The sequence below is a fragment of the Phocoena phocoena genome, chromosome 8 (genome assembly GCF_963924675.1).
Source record: "Phocoena phocoena chromosome 8, mPhoPho1.1, whole genome shotgun sequence".
Taxonomy (NCBI): Eukaryota; Metazoa; Chordata; class Mammalia; order Artiodactyla; family Phocoenidae; genus Phocoena; species Phocoena phocoena.
In genome coordinates this window covers 9,998,261-10,015,048 of record NC_089226.1, presented here as the reverse complement: position 1 = coordinate 10,015,048, position 16,788 = coordinate 9,998,261, and the positions used below count along the sequence as shown (strand labels likewise).

Sequence of the window (16,788 nt, the reverse complement as noted above, 5' to 3'; positions counted from 1 at the left end):
AGAGTAGACCAGGCTGACCGCTCTGTCCCCACCCCAGTTTGACGGCCTGCCCCTGGAGGAGGAGGTGCTGGAGGGCGACGGGTCCCTGGAGAAGGAGCTCGCCATCGACAGCATCATCGGGGAGAAGATTGAGATCATCGCGCCCGTGAACTCCCCTTCGCTAGACTTCAACGACAACGAGGACATCCCCACCGAGCTCAGTGACTCTTCCGACACCCACGATGAAGGTGGGCGTCTGACAGCGGGGGCAGAATGGCACTTCCTGTCTCCAAACATTTTTGAAGGCTTAACGGATGTTCCCATATGGAGACTGGAGTCAGTCCGGTTTCCTGGCGGAAGGGTGGGTGGGTAAAACAGCTCTTTTTAAAAAGGTGCACTTGTTATTAGCAAACATCCCTTTTTTCAGGCACTCACCGTAGTATCCTTGTCGTTTTATATTTGTCTTTGTCTTTTTTTTTTTTCAGTTTTCTTTTTAAACATCTTTCTTGGAGTATGATTGCTTTACAGTGTTGTCTTAGGTTGTCTGCCATTTAGTCCGTCACTCCATGTGCCCCCTGTTGGCACCGGCGTGCCCTGCAGCTCTGCCCCTCACAGTGTTGACGCGTATACACCACAAGCAAAGTGCTAGTCCGCTGGCCCTGGAAACACATTTTAACAGACACTTGCTCCGGTGGCTCCAGCATGGGGATTTCGGACCTAGACTGTTGCCTGGTCAGACAGACTGAGGAGACCGCCCTTCTCTCTCATACTTCTAAGTGGGTAGCTTCTTACTTCCCTCCTGCGTAGGGTTGGCGTCTAGCCCTCCCTCGGGAACACGCTGCCTCTGACATTCCAGGCCAGATCCTCAGTGTTCACGAGTATGGTTGATGGCTTACCTCCTTTGAGTTGGTGGTGGGTTCTGACTTGCGAGGCTGTGCAGACAGTGCTTACTTACCCACCTGTGTGGACGGTCTCCTGCGAGTCACCTGTAGGGGTATTCTCACCTGTGGTGGGCTTGCCCACTGCCATTTGGGGTGCAGGGTCGGTGCAAAGGACTGCGCAGGTGGGCACCGCCTAAGAACCGGGGCGCCGTCGTGTAAACTGAGAAGCGCGCCCGAGCTGTGCGCCACAGTCCTGACCCCGCAGTCATGCGCACGGACGCTCCAGGACGCTCGTGAATTCCTCTCTGGCCTTCTCAGGGTCACAGGGATGCCAGAAATGGCAGCGTTCTTCTTGAGATCAGATAACAGCCCTGCAGGGGCAGTGATTAGGGCCTGTGGGGTGCCGAGGGCTCAAGAGGAATGCTGGGGTCTGAGCAACTCACCTGTACTCAGAAACTCTCTCCTGTAGAAAATGAAATTTTTTGAAGGGGATATAGGCTGCCTTATGGAAGGAGAGCAGACCTTGCACAGAGATCACGGCCCTGCAGACCAGACCAGCCTCAGAAGCTTTTGTAAAAACAGATTCGTCAGCGTCCCTGGACGCACCAGTGCCATGGGTTGCGGTGACATTTGCTGTCAATTGTGCTTTAACTTACAGACTCTTGATAACTGATCCTCTGGGTTCCGGCAAGCCCAGGAAGTAGTCATCTATTTAGACTTTGGTCTAAGATCACTTTAATTAAGAAGGCTTGAGAGTGTAAAGGCAAATAGCACATTCCCAAACTCTCTGTAAAGCTATAGAGTCCGTAACGTGCACGCCCTTTGAGGAAGGAGGCCGACTGACGCAAAGCCACGGACGGCGGAGGCCAGGGCCCCGCTGCCCCACCCCGCGGCCTCCTTTGAGCCTTGGTGGCCGTTCCCACGTTAGCCATGGAGGGTGCTCTGGGGGGTGTCCCTCACCTTCCCTGTCTCCCTCCTCATCCTCTCTGCAGGGGAGGTCCAGGCCTTCTACGAGGACCTGAGTGGCCGGCAGTACGTGAATGAAGTCTTCAACTTCAGCGTGGACAAGCTGTACGACCTCCTGTTCACCGACTCGCCCTTCCAGCGGGACTTCATGGAACAGCGACGCTTCTCAGGTCCGTCCCTCCCAGGGCTGGTGCCTCCCACCCCTTCCCGCTCTGTCCCCTCTCCTTTCCTCTCCTCCCAAGCTCCCTCCTTTTCCAGGCCGCCTCATGGCCCGGGGCGCCCCCTTTGTGGCCTCACACGGTGCCAGAGCTCCTCGGGGCCCTGCGGGCTACTCCTCCCCGCGCCACCGTGGCTGTACACTCGCCCGTGGTGCCCAGACCCTTGATGCCGGGCCCCAAAGGCTCGGCGGCGAACAGGATCCGCCAGGGCTCACCATCTAGTAGAGAGTAGCGGCCACCACGTCCTGTCGGCACCTGCTGTCCGCCAGGCACGTTACACTGTCTCGTTCAGTCCTCCAGTCTGCCCTGTGTGCCAGGATTGTGATCCCCACGGTACCAGTGAGGACGCTGAAACTCAGACCATTATTAGACGCCCAAGGTCATGCAGCTAATAGGAAGGGGCCCAGCTGGGATTCAAACCTCAGGCTCTCAGAGTTGATGCTTGGCACTGTGTGCTCCTTGCCCCTGCCGCACCGCAGGGACTGGCAGGGCTGCTCAGGGTCCGGGTCTGTGGAAGAGCCCTTGGGCATCGGCGAAGCCCTCTGCCAGGAGGAGGGGAGAGCCGAGGGCGCGGGGAGGCCATGCCTCGGAGCAGAGGGCTTGGTCCCAAGGATCCCAGGCCCTCATCACAGTAACTCCAGTGTTGCCAGCTCCCCCGTAGGTGGCCCCAGGACCTCCTGCCCAAGCCCCAGAACAATCAACATTCTGGAGCCCTGTGTAGGATTTCAGCCATGCTACAATGAGCTTCTTTCTGCTTTGACGCCCCCTCCTCTCGCCCTCCTCCCCCGGCCCTCAGGCTCCCGTTGGCTTCCTTTTGGGGGCCAGTCGGCAGTCAGTACGGTCAAGAGGAGGGCACTGGAGGGGACGTTCAGATGTGGGGATGGCACGCCCCTCTCCCTCCATCATCCCACGGCTCCTCTCTCCCCTCAGATATCATCTTCCATCCGTGGAAGAAGGAAGACAATGGAAACCAGAGCCGAGTGATTCTTTACACCATCACCCTTACCAACCCTCTGGCTCCCAAAACTGCCACTGTCAGGGAGACACAGGTGAGCCCCGGGCAGAGGCCAGTAAGGGCGGGCTGGAGAAGCCTCTGTTCTGTCGTGGAGGATTCAGGAGAGACGTTAGCAAGGAGTGTCTGGGTGATGGTGTTGTTTAGCCCTGAAACGGCGGCATTTGACATGCTTAGATGCTGCTGTTTCCCGTGGTTCTGGGTCCCCGTTCAGAAGTTGGGGGTGGGCTGGGGAGGTTAGGAAGGAGGTGCTTTTACCGTCTTGCTGCTCGTCAGCCTCGTCCCACGACCCTTTCCTCCCCACAGACCATGTACAAGGCGAGCCAGGAGAGCGAGTGCTACGTGGTCGACGCCGAGGTCCTCACGCACGACGTGCCGTATCACGACTACTTCTACACCATCAACCGCTACACTCTCACCCGCGTGGCCCGGAACAAGAGTCGACTCAGGTGCTGTCTCTACGGCCGAGCGGGTGCGGAGCAAGTTCCTTGTGCACCTGGGGGAGCTCGCAGCAGAAAGCGTGGATGTGCTCCTGGGGAGGAGGGGGAGGCTGGGTGTACCGGCTGCTGCCTCAGCCTTTATTCTGTCTCCTCTCCAGAGCCTCCGAGACCCACCCCCCCCCCGCATCCTGACGGTTCATGCTTCTCTCCACCACGTGTTCTCTTTACCCCTCTGTGTGTCTCTTTAGTAAAACTTTTACAACCACTGCTTTTTAGTGGTTGTCTGCAGTTTATAAGATACTGTGTAGGTACTTCACCTCCAAGAGCTGGTTCTTTAGAATAACCCAGGGAGGTGGGTTTATCCTCACTTTTCAGATAAGAAAGCTGAGGGTCATACAAGTTCAGTAACTTCTCCAAGAGTCAAAAGTGCTGAAATCCAGGTCTTAGAAAAGCAAGTCTCTGCCCTTCCCACCCTGCTGGGTGTTGGGCTTGTTGCGAGTTCCTGCGCATGTGTCTCCCTGGGTGGCAGCTCCGGCCATCCTGGCCGGCAGGAGTCCCAGTCCACACACCGCTGTGTTCCCAGCACCCAGCACGGGGCCTGCACACAGCAGAGTCAGAAAAGGTTGATTGAATGATTAGTTAGATGCCGTTTGTGGGTCGAGTCCTGTCCTGGGCACTGTGAAGGAAGAAATTTAGACCCTAACATTCTGCGAAGCTTGTAGTCTGACTGAAAAGCCAAGACACACACCCATTTGAAAATAACCGATCGTGTACCTGTACCTTAGACCCAGTTCTTCCGGTTATATGGAGCATAAATTCACTCACGTTCAAATAAAATAGGAGTTTGGTGAAAGGCTGCGAGAGGTCTCTGGGGAATCGGGAAGATCTGAATACCCACACCTTGAAAAGGGACAAAGCTTTCTCTTTTTTTTTTTTTTTTTTTTTTTGCGGTACGCGGGCCTCTCACTGTTGTGGCCTCTCCCGTTGCGGAGCACAGGCTCCGGACACGCAGGCTCAGCGGCCATGGCTCATGGGCCCAGCCGCTCCGCGGCATGTGGGATCTTCCCGGACCGGGGCACGTACCCGTGTCCCCCGCATCGGCAGGCGGACTCTCAACCACTGCGCCACCAGGGAAGCCCCGCTTTCTCCTGTTTGAAACATTTTTTTTGGTTTCGGTGCTTCTCTCTGAGCAACTCCTTGTCCCTCCCCGCCCCTCTCCTACTCCCTCCTTCCCTCTCTCCCTTCCTTCCTTTCCTCCTCCTTCCCCCCGGCACTCCCTCCCTTCTCTCTCTTCTCCCCGCTGCCCCGCTGTCCCTCCCCTGCAGCATCTGTGTTCCTCGCTTCCAGCTTCCTTGGAGGGTTTTCCAATTGGGTGTCCCTTCTGTCCAGCTCACGCAGAGGTAGTTGGTTGACCCCAGACAGACCTTTACAGAGAGGTGCCCACCTTCAATCCAGGGAAGAGTTGCTGGGTGGCGGTGACGTGGCCGTGGACACACACACGTCGGACCAGGGTTGGGGCTGAGGTCCCTTCTTCCTCCTGAGGGCAGAGCAGGGAGCCTTGAACGTGGGGAGCGTCAACTGGGAGCACCTGTTAACCGAGGAAAGTGCGCCTCCGGGAGAGGCAGAGCAGCGTGACCGTGCAGCAGCCGAAGGTGGTGCTGCAGGGCCGGGACAGCGGAGGCGCCCGCGACGGGGACAGAGTGCTGCGGACAGAGCAGGAGCTGGCGAGGTCCCGGGGAGGGTGGAGAGGCAGGGGCCAGGCCAGGAGCTGAGGAAGCCCTTAAAGGTGGAAGCCGCGAAGCCCGAGAGGCTGCCCGGGGCTAAAAGTCTCTGGAGAAGGAGAGAAGGGCCCTGGGGCCGGCAGGCTGCCCGCCATCCGGAGCCCTCCTGGGATGAGGCCGAGTGGCATGAGCGAGCTGTGGGCTTGGAGTCAGAGCCCTTCTTGTTAATCGTTGGTCTGCTTACAAATTCTAAGACTCAGTTTTCTCTTCTATGCAATGAGGGTAAATCCACTAGCTTCACCTACCTCAAGGGGTGGCCAGGGAGATCAGGTGATGTGGATGTGAAGGGGCTTTTTTAACTTGTAAAGGGCAGCACCAACGTGAAGCTGCTTCGGCCTTAAACCTGAAGTTTCCTTTTCGCAGCAGAGGAAGGTCCGCCTAGCAAACGGCTGATCTTGTCTGTGGCTTGTTTCTCAGGGTCTCCACAGAGCTGCGCTATCGAAAACAGCCCTGGGGACTGGTGAAAACGTTCATCGAGAAGAACTTCTGGAGTGGGCTGGAGGACTACTTCCGCCACTTGGGTGAGCACCGTCACTGGTGCTGGGTGAACCGTTCCGCTGTCACCATTCAGGGCCTGAGAGGCATGGGGCACGGGGAGAGATGGGGGCAGTGAGCGGGCTTCTGCCCCAGAAACGGATACAAAGTTCAGCACGTATGTGAACGTATGCACGTTGAAGAGGCTCTGACTGTAACCTTTATGAGATCGTCGTCATGAAGGGATCCGTGACCACCCCCCCCCGAAAATGAGCCTGAGATCCAGGCTCACTGGTGGTGATTCTGTTATGAGAAGGAAGTAGCCCGAGAAGGCGTTCATTGGGAAACGTGACGTGCCCCAGATTGCATACGTGAGGGTGCATGTTAGGAGCCTTTGTCTCTACACACTGTTGAACGACCCAGAGAGGGTTTTGGGCTGGGCTGGGTCCCAGGAGTATTTCCTGGGGCTCATGGGCATCCCTGAGGGATCTCCGCCCTCCCAGGCCACATCCCAGAGTACAATAGGGGAAAATGGTCCCCTTAGAGAAGGTTCGGCTAGGCGTAGACAGCTGCTTTTGGAGGCCAGTGTGCTGGGTTGGAGGTAGGGGCGGATGTCCTGTGATATGGCCTTTTGACCCTGACAGAGAGCGAGCTGACCAAAACGGAGAGCACCTACCTGGCTGACCTGCACAGACAGTCTCCCAAGGAGAAGGCCAGCAAGGCCCCGTCGGTGCGGAGGAGGAAGCGTCCCCACGCCCACCTGCGGGTGCCCCACCTGGAAGAGGTGATGAGCCCCGTGACCACACCCACCGATGAAGATGTGGGCCACAGGATCAAGCACGTGGCAGGTGTGCGCGGGTGGGGGCCGGGGAGGCGTGGCTCAGGGCTGTGGGCGGGAGCTGCGTGCCTGTGCCGGGCACACAGGCGTGCTCGTTTTGCAGCCTGGCGTGGACTGGGTATAACTGGCTCACGACTCGTTACATCTGAGGCTCTGGATGCTCTGCCATTTCCCTTTGCCCTTAAGCTCCTCAGCCCTTGCTGAACACCCCTGTGTGCTCTGCTGAACAGAAGTTGCCTTTGGGTTTCTGCCTCCGTGTTCCCTGAGCTCCATGGCTCCCTGCATGCCTCGGCTCAGGCCTGCAGCTTCCAAGCTCTTGGGACATGCTCCAGGGAGAAGCCGAAGCTCAGCCCCCAGGGTTACCGCATGACACAAAGGTCAGGGAGTGTGAGGCAGCCCCCTCCTTGGCCCCCTGCCAGGCAGTGGGGCTCCCTCGTCCCATCCAGCCATTCACAACCTCCTGTCTTTGCTCGGTCGCAGAAACACGCAGCAAGGGATTTTCAGGCTGTGCTCTGCACTTCCCCGGATGTTCATCAGATTTGGGTGGGGCAGGGCAGGGGGAGGAGGAGGGTGCCAGCCTTCTTTGTCCCTCCCCTGGCTTCAGCCAGGGCGCTCCCACGTTGTTCATGAGTTTTACATACAGGACTCCTGGCTAACTTTGCATTCGAGTAAACTGACCCTCAGTGGATCACGTGACTCACTCAACTTCCCGTGGCCAGTTATGGATGAAGCCAGAGCCGAAAGCTGTCTCTGGTCCCAGCCCAGTGCTCTTTCCCTTCCACGGCTGCAGGTCGCTTTGTCCTGCACCTGCATGTCCTAGCTACAGAGGTCAGGTGACTTGCTCATTTGTTCGGTCCCTTTCCTGTCCCCCTTGCCCTCCAGGAGCTTCCCTTCCCTGAGGGCCGGGTCCACGTCTCACGTCGTTGCCACGACAGCGTCACGGGCAGTTCTGTGCGTGACCAGCATCACGCCGGTCGTTGGTGGGCTGGCGGGCCGCGTGGTGATGACCTCTTTCCTTCTCCCCACAGGTTCCACGCAGACACGGCACATCCCCGAGGACAGCCCCAATGGTTTCCACCTGCAGAGTGTGTCCAAGCTACTGCTGGTTATCAGCTGTGTGTAAGGGACTCTGGCTCTCCTCCCCCGCCCCGCCCCGCCCCGGCCGCCTTCCTTTCTCGCCTGCCACCTCCTCCCTGTCTGTCTTCCTCAGGGATCCGAACACCCTTGCTGCTGCCCTGGCTTTTGCCTTCTCCTCTAGTCCCTCTCCAGATCGGTTGCTCTATCTGTCCTTCCTTGCCTCTTTGCTGCTTTTTCTCTGTTTTACTCAGCACTCACTGTATGCTAGGCCTTCAGGATTCCGAAGAAAATGCTGCGTGCAGCCTCCATGCCCTTCAGGAGCTCAATTTCAAGTGGGTCAAACAGACAGGAGATTCACAGTTGCTACACTGTTGAATAAATGCTAACATAGAGATGCCACAGAGCATTTTAGGAACCCATTCATTTGTTTGTGACAGACGTTCTGGGTGTCTGCTCTGTGCCAGGCGTCGGGACTGTGCACTTACGGGGCCCACCCTTTGGCAGGGTGGCCGGACACAATCGATGACTAGAGTCCAGGAAAAGTGTATGCTTATTTTAATATAAGCCGTGTATAATCACTGCCATAATGCTGTAAAGCTGTGGGCTCAGTAACTTGCACAGAAAGATGCTGGGCCAGGGAGCAAGTGCGTTGAAAAACATGAGGGTGTAAGATGGGAAGACAGCTTTCTGAAGTGTGAGCCCAGAGCCTGCTCAGGACTTTTGTAAACCTTGAGTAGGAACAGCTTGGACAGCTAAGTACAGACAGCTCCTCTGCTTGGCTGGGCCCACTGCCTGACTGCCCAGCCCTTCCTGCCTGGGCTGTGCTGTGAGACGTGGTGGCACAGCTTGGGGGGTGCTCAGGAGCTGCCCAGACGCTGGCTCTACCAGGTGTGCACCAGGCGTTAGACTGTGCGTAGCTCTGTCCTGCTTCCGTGACTCCCACCCCACCCCCAGCCCTTCATGCCTTCACTAAAGTATTTTTCAGGATTGCAGAAACAGGGGCACAGCTCTGCCCACAGGAATCTGGGAAGGAAGCCCTGGACTGACATGGTTGGATTTACACTTAAAAAAAAAAATCACTCAGATGGCAGTATGGGGCACGGGCTAGACAAGAACGGACTGGAGGCAGTGGGGGCCAACAGGAGTAAACGGCAGTGATCTCGGCGGGAGGGACCGTCACACTGAGATGAGGGCCTCCTGGGGCTGAGAGGGCCCAGAAGGTGAAGGCTCCTTACACCTGGTTACGTAGCGAAGGAAGAGGCCTTCCTGATCTGCGTGCCTGTAGATGGTTGTGTCATGGACAGAAACCTGGAACTTAGAGGAAAGTTGTCACAGAAGATGCCGTCAGTTCCCGATGTCTCTGAGCTGCCGTAGATAGATATTTCTTGATGTGGACCTGGAGCTTAGGAGGAAAGTTCAGGCTGCAGTTGCAGATTTAATTGTCGGTAACGTTAAAGCCATGGTGGGAATGAGATTGATCATCGGAGGAGAGTATGGAGCGTGAGAAAGGAAATGGGCTGAGGACAGACCTGGGGACCACACAGGGAGAGGGGCCTTTGAGGGTCACGAGGGGGGCTCTTTTGCTAACCTTACCTGAATTTGTAACATAAAAGTAGATGCAAAAGTCTTCTGACTATGGCATGAGAAGCCAACATATTTTTACAGAATTAAACACAAGGACAACCGTAAAGCCAGTAGAATTCACGTTTGGCAGCATCGTTTTAATGTGATTCATGCCATTGTTAAAACTAAGTCTCTGGTGTTGGTTTTGGTCAACAGAGAACTCTAACCTTGAGTTAGTTCTGTTTAAGCTCTCTCTGTGTTCTGTCATTATTTAGTAGAGAAGGCCAGTGGCCTGAGTAAATTTTATAGCATATTAACAAACGTTGGCGCTTTGTTCGTTTAGGATAATTGGGCCTCGTCATTCAACCCTACAAGGTCCAGGCGTTGCGTCTGCTCCCAGCCTGAGTGGAACCTTCTGGTACAGCGCAGGTTGCCCTGCGTCTTAGAGGCCCCGGCTGCCATAAGCCTGCCCTGTGGTGACCCCAGCCTCCTACCGCTTCTCTGTTTAGACCACCCCCAAGCCTTCACTCGGGAAGCGGGCAAGGGTGTCCCTTGACCTCCACTGAGCACAGACGGGACTGTAAACACAAACCCAAATGCAAGTACTGAGATTGTGTGTAGCACACCCTGAGGAAGCGGCATTCAGGTGGTCCAGGCGCACTGATGCAGTTAAAGGTGGTATCATTGAAATTCAATACAACATTAAGAAGTTCTCGTGGAAAACTCAGGAGAGCCCCGAGAACACAGCCGAGTAGCCCCAGGGATTTGCAGCTGCTGCTCTAAGGAATGCCGCCTTCCATAGTGCTGGAAGCCCAGGCGAGAAACACAGTAACACACGCCACACACACCACACACCACACACCACACACCACATGCAGCACACGCTTTGAAAGGTCAGAGGCTTAGCATAGGTTTTCTTTCTTTGTTGGTCTTTTTTCCACCTATTTGTTTTATCTTCCCGTTTTTGTCATTCTTTTTCCTGTGTGTCTGTACTTCCTCCTTTAATGAAAATAACTGCTCCTTGTGGAGGGCTTCACATACATTCCTTCCATGCACATAACAACCTCAGCAGGGTAGGTATTATTGTCCTGTTGAAGGAACCGGCTTTCAGTGAAGCTAGGAAACTTGATTGAAAGTTGAGATGTTTCAGCAGTGAGCCAGGCTTTGTGCCCAGTTCTGCGTGTCTGCGTCCTCTCTTTCCCAGAGCTTTCATCTCTCCATCCCATGAACCTCTGTTATAAAATGATCTTTAGGCCACTGAGGCCAAGAGAAGAGAATTCCCACAGGCCTCAGTGACTCTTCATCATTCCCCACTGGGTCCCCCGGCCCCTGGTTTTCCTGCCACCTCCCTGACTCTGAGCACTTTCAGCCCATCCCTGAGAAGCCTCGACTGGTCCTCGTGCCCCGTGCAGGGCTGTGGCAGGGGCACGGAGGAGACGGCAGCTCTCGGCCAGTTGTGCTAACATCTGGGAGGCGTATCAGGGGCAGAGCTGGGAATCCCACTGGAATTCCTCCCCCGGTTTGGGTTTGTAGGAGGAACCTTGTCTCTACTGATCACCCTTGAAGTGCTAAGAGTCTGTGTGCAGTTGCTCCCAGCGCCCCCCTTCCTTCCTGCTAGATGTCCCCATCCCGCTGTGTCTCTGCTCCCGCCATTTCTTTGTCATGGACGCTCACTTTCTCTCTGCCTTGGGTTGAGCGGGCTTTCCCCTTCCCCACACGAGCCTGTTTCTAACCTCTGCCTCCTCCCTGTTTTTCTTCCTTGCTCCCACTGGGATCTGTTTCAGGTGCTGACTTCTTTTACCCCATCATCTCTTTTCCTCTCCATCTTACCTCGCTTCCCCCAGCACCCAGGTTCTGGGTGACTTGTATGTCTCTCCTTTCTGTTGCGTTCACCCCGCACGCCTCTCCACAGCCCTTTCCTGGCCCCTCCAGATGACACTGCTTCTCTCTCTCTCTCTCTCTCTCTCTCTCTCCCTCTCCCCCCCCGCCCCCCCGCCCCCCGCCTCCGCTGCATCCCTCTGGCTCACTTAACCACTCCCTGCGATGCGTCGGGTGACCCAGTGGTCGAGGACAGCGGCCCCTGGGCGGGGGAGTGCCTGGCTCTGAGAGGGAGGGGCTCCCCCAGACGCCGGCTCACGGCTCTCGCTTTCCCCCCTTGGCATCTTCTTAGTCTGGTGCTGCTGGTCGTCCTCAACCTGATGCTCTTCTACAAACTCTGGATGCTGGAATATACCACCCAGACCCTCACTGCCTGGCAGGGTCTGAGGCTCCAGGACAGGTAATCCTGGCCTCTCCCCCTTGCTCCCACCTTCACCCCAGCCAGTACTGTGTCCCGGCTCCTGCTTCCCAGTCTCCTTGGGACGGCCCTGCTGCCCTTGGCCGGGGGTTAACCCTCTGGGATGAGTGCCTAGGCAGGCTCTGAAAACTGTCCCTGTAGTTTCAGTCTGCTTCTGATTTGGGGCACAGGGGAACCAGGGCACTGAGCAAAGGACAGAGCGCTCTGATGTGGCTCTCTGTCCTTTAGGGGTCTGGGCGCATAGGACAGTCAGCGGGCCATAACTCCAGCTGCTGGGGTACCCCTTCTTCTACCCCACAGGTTACCCCAGTCTCAGACAGAGTGGGCCCAGCTCTTAGAGTCCCAGCAAAAGTACCACGATACCGAGCTCCAAAAATGGAGGGAGATCATCAAATCCTCGGTGATGCTTCTTGACCAGGTGAGATGCCCCCACCGTCCCTCCTTGCCTTGGTCTTACGGAGATGGGACTTCTGCCCTGTGCTATGAGGACAGCGCCATCTCCATCATCGCCCACCAGATGCGCTCCTCCCATTCGTTCTTCCCCCAGGCCATCCATTGTTCTGATTTTAAAGCCACCCTTGAGTGAGCTGTGGGAGACACCCGTGTATTCCCAAAATTATGTCAGTGAAATAACACACTGGATTTGCAGTAGGAAAACTGTAGGTTAGGTGGAAGGAGAGCTAATTTTTCTTCTTGGTAACCCATAGCCATCTGACAGGCCTTGAAAGAGATAACCCCCTTTTTGCAGGGATTTATCTTCCCAGAGGGCGTGTCTTTCTAACTCCTTTTGACGTGTGCTCCCCTCCCCCACCTCCTGCCCTCAAAACATGCACCCAACACCCAACGCCCAGGCCGTGGCCCCTCCTCAGGGGCTGTGCTGAGAGTCTGGGAAGATGGCTGGTACCGTGTCTCCTTTTCATAACGTCTTCTTCTTGGTACGGTTTTCTTTCTGAAAAACCAGATGCGTCTTTTTAAGAAAGTCATTCTGGGGCAAAATCAATAGTTAGCTTCATTTTATCAGACTGAGGTAGAATCCTACTCTTGCCACTGACTAGTTTTGTGACCTCAGGCAAAGGATTTAGTATTAGGGACCTTCGGTTCCTTCATTTATAAAATTGGAATTATAATCATTGCTTCGTGAAATTGCTGTCACATTTGATCTGATGGCCCATGGGAGGCATTCATTAATATTCAACTTTATTTCCCCTTCATGGTTTGCTTTCTTAGCTCTAAATTAAGGGTAGAGAAATTTAATGCAGCGATCGTGAACCAGTTTAATGGGTTTAGAGTGCCATGCATAACACTGGAGCCACATTTAAGGAGGGCATTTTTTTTTTTTAACCAAAGGAGGGCAGACAACACAGCAAGGAGTTTGGAAGCTCTGGCCTATCAGGAAGGCTTGAGAGAAGTAAAGATGTGCTCAGGAGCAGGGAAGACGGGTGGGTGAGCAGCACAGGACAGTCTTCAGACGTTGGGGTCTAACATCTAAAAGAAGGGTTAGACCGCTGTGAACCTCCAGGGGACTGAACTAGGGCCTGAAGTTATAGGGAATCGGATTTTTGAGTCATCAGCAAAAAGCACACTCCTTATGGGGAGAGCAGTCCCGCAATGGAACGGGCTAAGTGCTCAGAGGGTGATGCGATGATGTGGGGTGAGGGACTTATGAATTAAAGGCGGGGGGCAGTTGGACTGGATGACCTGGTCCCCTTCCAGCTGTGGAATTCTATTCAGGGTGGGTCTCCTTCAGAAGGAGCTTGGGGCAGGCAGACCTGTAGCCTCGTAGACTCGACTCTACAAGCATTAAGATCGGTGTCTCGTTCCGTTCCCTTGATTTTGTTTTTCGTTTTTCTTTTCCCCCTTTTTTGGGGGTTGGGGGTGTGGGGGCGTGCCACGCTGCGTGGCTTGTGGGATCTTAGTTCCCCGACCAGGGATTGAACCCAGGTCCTGCCACTGAAAGCGCCGTAGTCCTAACCACTGGACCACCAGGGAATTCCCATCGTTCTCTCCCCTTTAAAAGAACATTAATGGGCCCCTCATCCCTCCTGATATCGAAGAACTAAAGAGAAGAAAGTGACAGATTAGGCCAAGAGATCAGAGGCTCTCAAAACCCGTAACCGTTTACCTGTGAAATGTTAACCGTCCTGTGTTAACAAGGCAGCTTACCTAGAGCCAGGGTAGGATTCTACCGCTGGAATTGCCCCATGTAAACTCCATCCCGTGATGTGGGATGTATCTGTTTCTTAAAGAAGGTTAAGATTCAGTTAATTCAATGACATGGGTACAGCTAGGAGCCTACTCAGTTTTCTGCTTGGCATCTGGGGTGTACAAGGTAAGGATAAGACAGTGCAGTCCCAACACAGCTGAAACAAAGCCGTTGAAGATGACTGCAGCGCAGAGCCCTAGTGAGGGGTCCATGAAAAGCCAGGAGAGAGAGAGATGGCTGTGAGCCAGAGAAAGTTTGGAGTCGTTCTGGGCCTTGATAGTAGTAGATGGGTGAGGTTGAATGGGCAAGAGAGGAGTCTGAGCTGGGGGAACAGCGTGGCAAAGGTACCAGGAGGGGAGGACAGCGTATTCAGGATCACAGGGAAACCAAGCCGAGTGAGTAGAAGACCAATCAGTGGCGTCGGACGCGGGTCCTGATAGCAACAGAACGTCCGCGAGAATTCTTAATTTCGTGAAACAAGGACCTCAAGTCACTGAGACACAGCACCCCTTACCCCAGGGGTTCCCAGTGCTCGATCGGCCGTCCCCCTTCAGCCTGAGACTGTGTCCCTTGAGAACGACCCTTGTTTCTGGAGCTGCTGCCTTTAGCTGCCCGGCCTGGCGGGGGGACCTGCCGTACGTGGGTGTGGTGGGTGCTGCTGAGGAGGAGCCCACTGAGGGCACAAACCCGGGCTGGGGTGGGCTTCCCTGTCTTACAGATGAAGGACTCACTCATCAATCTTCAGAACGGCATCAGGGCCCGTGACTACACATCAGAAAGCGAAGAGAAGAGGAACCGCTATCACTGACAAGGCAGGAGCTGGGGCAGCTGCAGGAGGCCTGTGCAATACATGTACATAGACCATATAAATATATATGTATAAATAGAGAGAGAATATAAATATATATATTATATACAGATTTTAAAAAGAGATGATGCCTATGTACCAGGGAGAAGGAGCGGGCCCGCCCCCTGTGCTGGCCGGCGGAGGGGCCAGGAGGGCAGGGACCACCTCTCAGCACCCACCTCCCCTGAGCCTCTTCCTCTCCGTCCTCTCGTCCCCACCCTTTCCCTCGCTGGCCATTCTTGGCTCTGAGAAGGGAGACGTGGAGCCAAAGTTATGCCTGTGAAGACCCTGGGGTCGTGAAAAGAAGTCTCAAGGGGGCATTGCTTAAGGTGCTTCATTCCCTAATCCCCTTTTGATTTGTTTCCAAAATAAACGAGAATCTTTTTTTCCCCACCCAACACTTCCCCAAGTGTTCTCTTGGGAACAAGGAAGCATCAAAAGCAGGGCGCAAGCTACACTCTACCATATGAGGCCGCCCCCCGTATGTGGACCGTGCACCACGAGTCATGTGCAGAGGACTGTGGGACAGCTGGGGAGGCTGCTCTGGAGGGTTTGGGCTTCGTAGCCACAGGCTCCTGAGGGCTTGTGTTCTGAAGGGCATCTCCTCCATCAGCCCCTGTACCTTCCTCTACCCTGCGTGGGGTGTGGACCCGATAAGGGCTGGGGATTTCTTACTTCCCCCCCCTCCCCCCCCTTCTCTCTGGTCTTTTCCCAGGCTGGATCTGGGTGAAGTGTCACTTTTTAGTGCCTAAAGCCCTATTTTTCCTCTGTGCCCTAAGAGCACATTGTTTATTCGTCAGGGTGGGAGCATTTTTGATCTTATTAAACCTCTTTAGCGACTGTAAGCAAGTCAGGTCTGTGGCTCTAACCCCTTCCCTTAGAGCTGTCATTTGATTTCTAGGATGAATCAGGGTGTGTTCTAGGGCCTCCAGGGTTTGAGAGTGAATGCACTAGCCGTGTAAGAATTGTAGGGTCTAACCACAGAACTACTATGGGTCGCGAGCACCTATATCCAAGCACTCTTTGGCGGCCAGCCTCATTTCCTCTCAGCGAGGAACCAGCTTAGTCAAGGGAGACAACCGTCTGAGACACTTTGCACGTGAAAGAAGGCCTAAGCCTTGGAGGGAATGGATTTGGCAAAGGTGCGTAGGTTTGGGCAGGAAAAAGCCAGATGGAGTCTACCCCACAGAGGGCCATTCCAAACCCTGTTTCTGAGAGTGGGGAGTGGAAGTTCTGGCCGAGGGAGCAACCAGCGCCTTCCCTAGTCTCTGGCCCCAGAGAGGTATGAGACCACTAAGGCGTAGAAAGAAGACCATGGGTTAGGAAAGTGAGTCATCTAGGGCCTTTTGGGGGCTGGCTCACAGAACTGATGGCCCATCTGGGCAGGCTTACCATCCCTGTGATGACCCAAGGAATCCTGCCAGCCCCAGGCAGAGCTTGTAGAGATTCTTGATCAGGAAAGGATTATACCAATTGGGCAAGAAGAGCTCTTCCAGATCGCTTGTTCTAGTGGACCCCTTGGTGGAAGGGGCAGAGGAAAGAAAGGTAGATTTGATCACTGATCTAGCCCAAAAGAAGAGCGTGTTGTATTCTCTTGGGCTGGCCTGAGCATCCCACTTTAGCGATTAAAGAAAGTTTTTGACTCTTCAGTCTGTCTGAGAAGAGGGCCTCATTATTGCCCTAAGGGCAGGATGAGAAGACGGAAAGATACATACCCAGGCCATCCCCCCCAGGGGGAGTAGGATGAGATGGATGATTCCATAATGGTCATCTAGAATGTTGATATCCCTTCTTTAGAAAAGGAGATATGAGCAAATGGAGTTGCATGTAATCCTTGTGAAGTGTGCATATGCCCACAGGCCAGCGGCTCAAGATCATATCTGTCCTTGTCCCTGTCCGGGACTTCGAATGGGAGACCCTGGTGAGGGTCAGGGTTCATGGGCCGTGAGCCAAAGAAGGAGAAACAGTGCAGGCTGCTAGGAATTTTCTGGTTGGAGTAGCCAGAAGCCAAAATTATTCCCCGAAACTTTTGAAAGGAAAGGACAAGTGATAAATCCTCTAATTTATTCCATACCTATTTATTTATTTAAATTATTCAATTATTAAAGGTACCATATTGGGACCTTTGGGATGACTTTAAAAGGACTCTTTGCTGGGAGGAAAGTGGTGTAGTGGGCCTGGCTACGCGGAACTGTTCGGCTTTGGCTTCACCT

The 16,788-nt window shown here is 54.6% G+C and overlaps 1 protein-coding gene across 4 annotated transcripts in view; it reads left to right on the top strand.

Moving 5' to 3' along the window:
* Nucleotides 1-14,652, top strand: part of GRAMD1B (GRAM domain containing 1B) — a 171,999-nt gene extending 157,347 nt beyond the window's left edge. For 2 of the 4 annotated variants that reach the window (XM_065883064.1, XM_065883063.1), the window contains 11 exons: nucleotides 38-227; nucleotides 1,853-1,996; nucleotides 2,975-3,093; nucleotides 3,363-3,505; nucleotides 5,695-5,798; nucleotides 6,396-6,599; nucleotides 7,618-7,708; nucleotides 10,803-10,814; nucleotides 11,400-11,507; nucleotides 11,826-11,943; nucleotides 14,447-14,536. In XM_065883064.1, the coding sequence (XP_065739136.1) occupies nucleotides 38-227; nucleotides 1,853-1,996; nucleotides 2,975-3,093; nucleotides 3,363-3,505; nucleotides 5,695-5,798; nucleotides 6,396-6,599; nucleotides 7,618-7,708; nucleotides 10,803-10,814; nucleotides 11,400-11,507; nucleotides 11,826-11,943; nucleotides 14,447-14,536 (1,323 nt within the window). Of the gene's footprint in view, nucleotides 1-37; nucleotides 228-1,852; nucleotides 1,997-2,974; nucleotides 3,094-3,362; nucleotides 3,506-5,694; nucleotides 5,799-6,395; nucleotides 6,600-7,617; nucleotides 7,709-10,802; nucleotides 10,815-11,399; nucleotides 11,508-11,825; nucleotides 11,944-14,446 lie in introns of all 4 variants that reach the window. The other 2 variants (XM_065883061.1, XM_065883062.1) reach the window with 2 other exon arrangements.
* The last annotated feature ends 2,136 nt before the right edge of the window (nucleotides 14,653-16,788 follow it).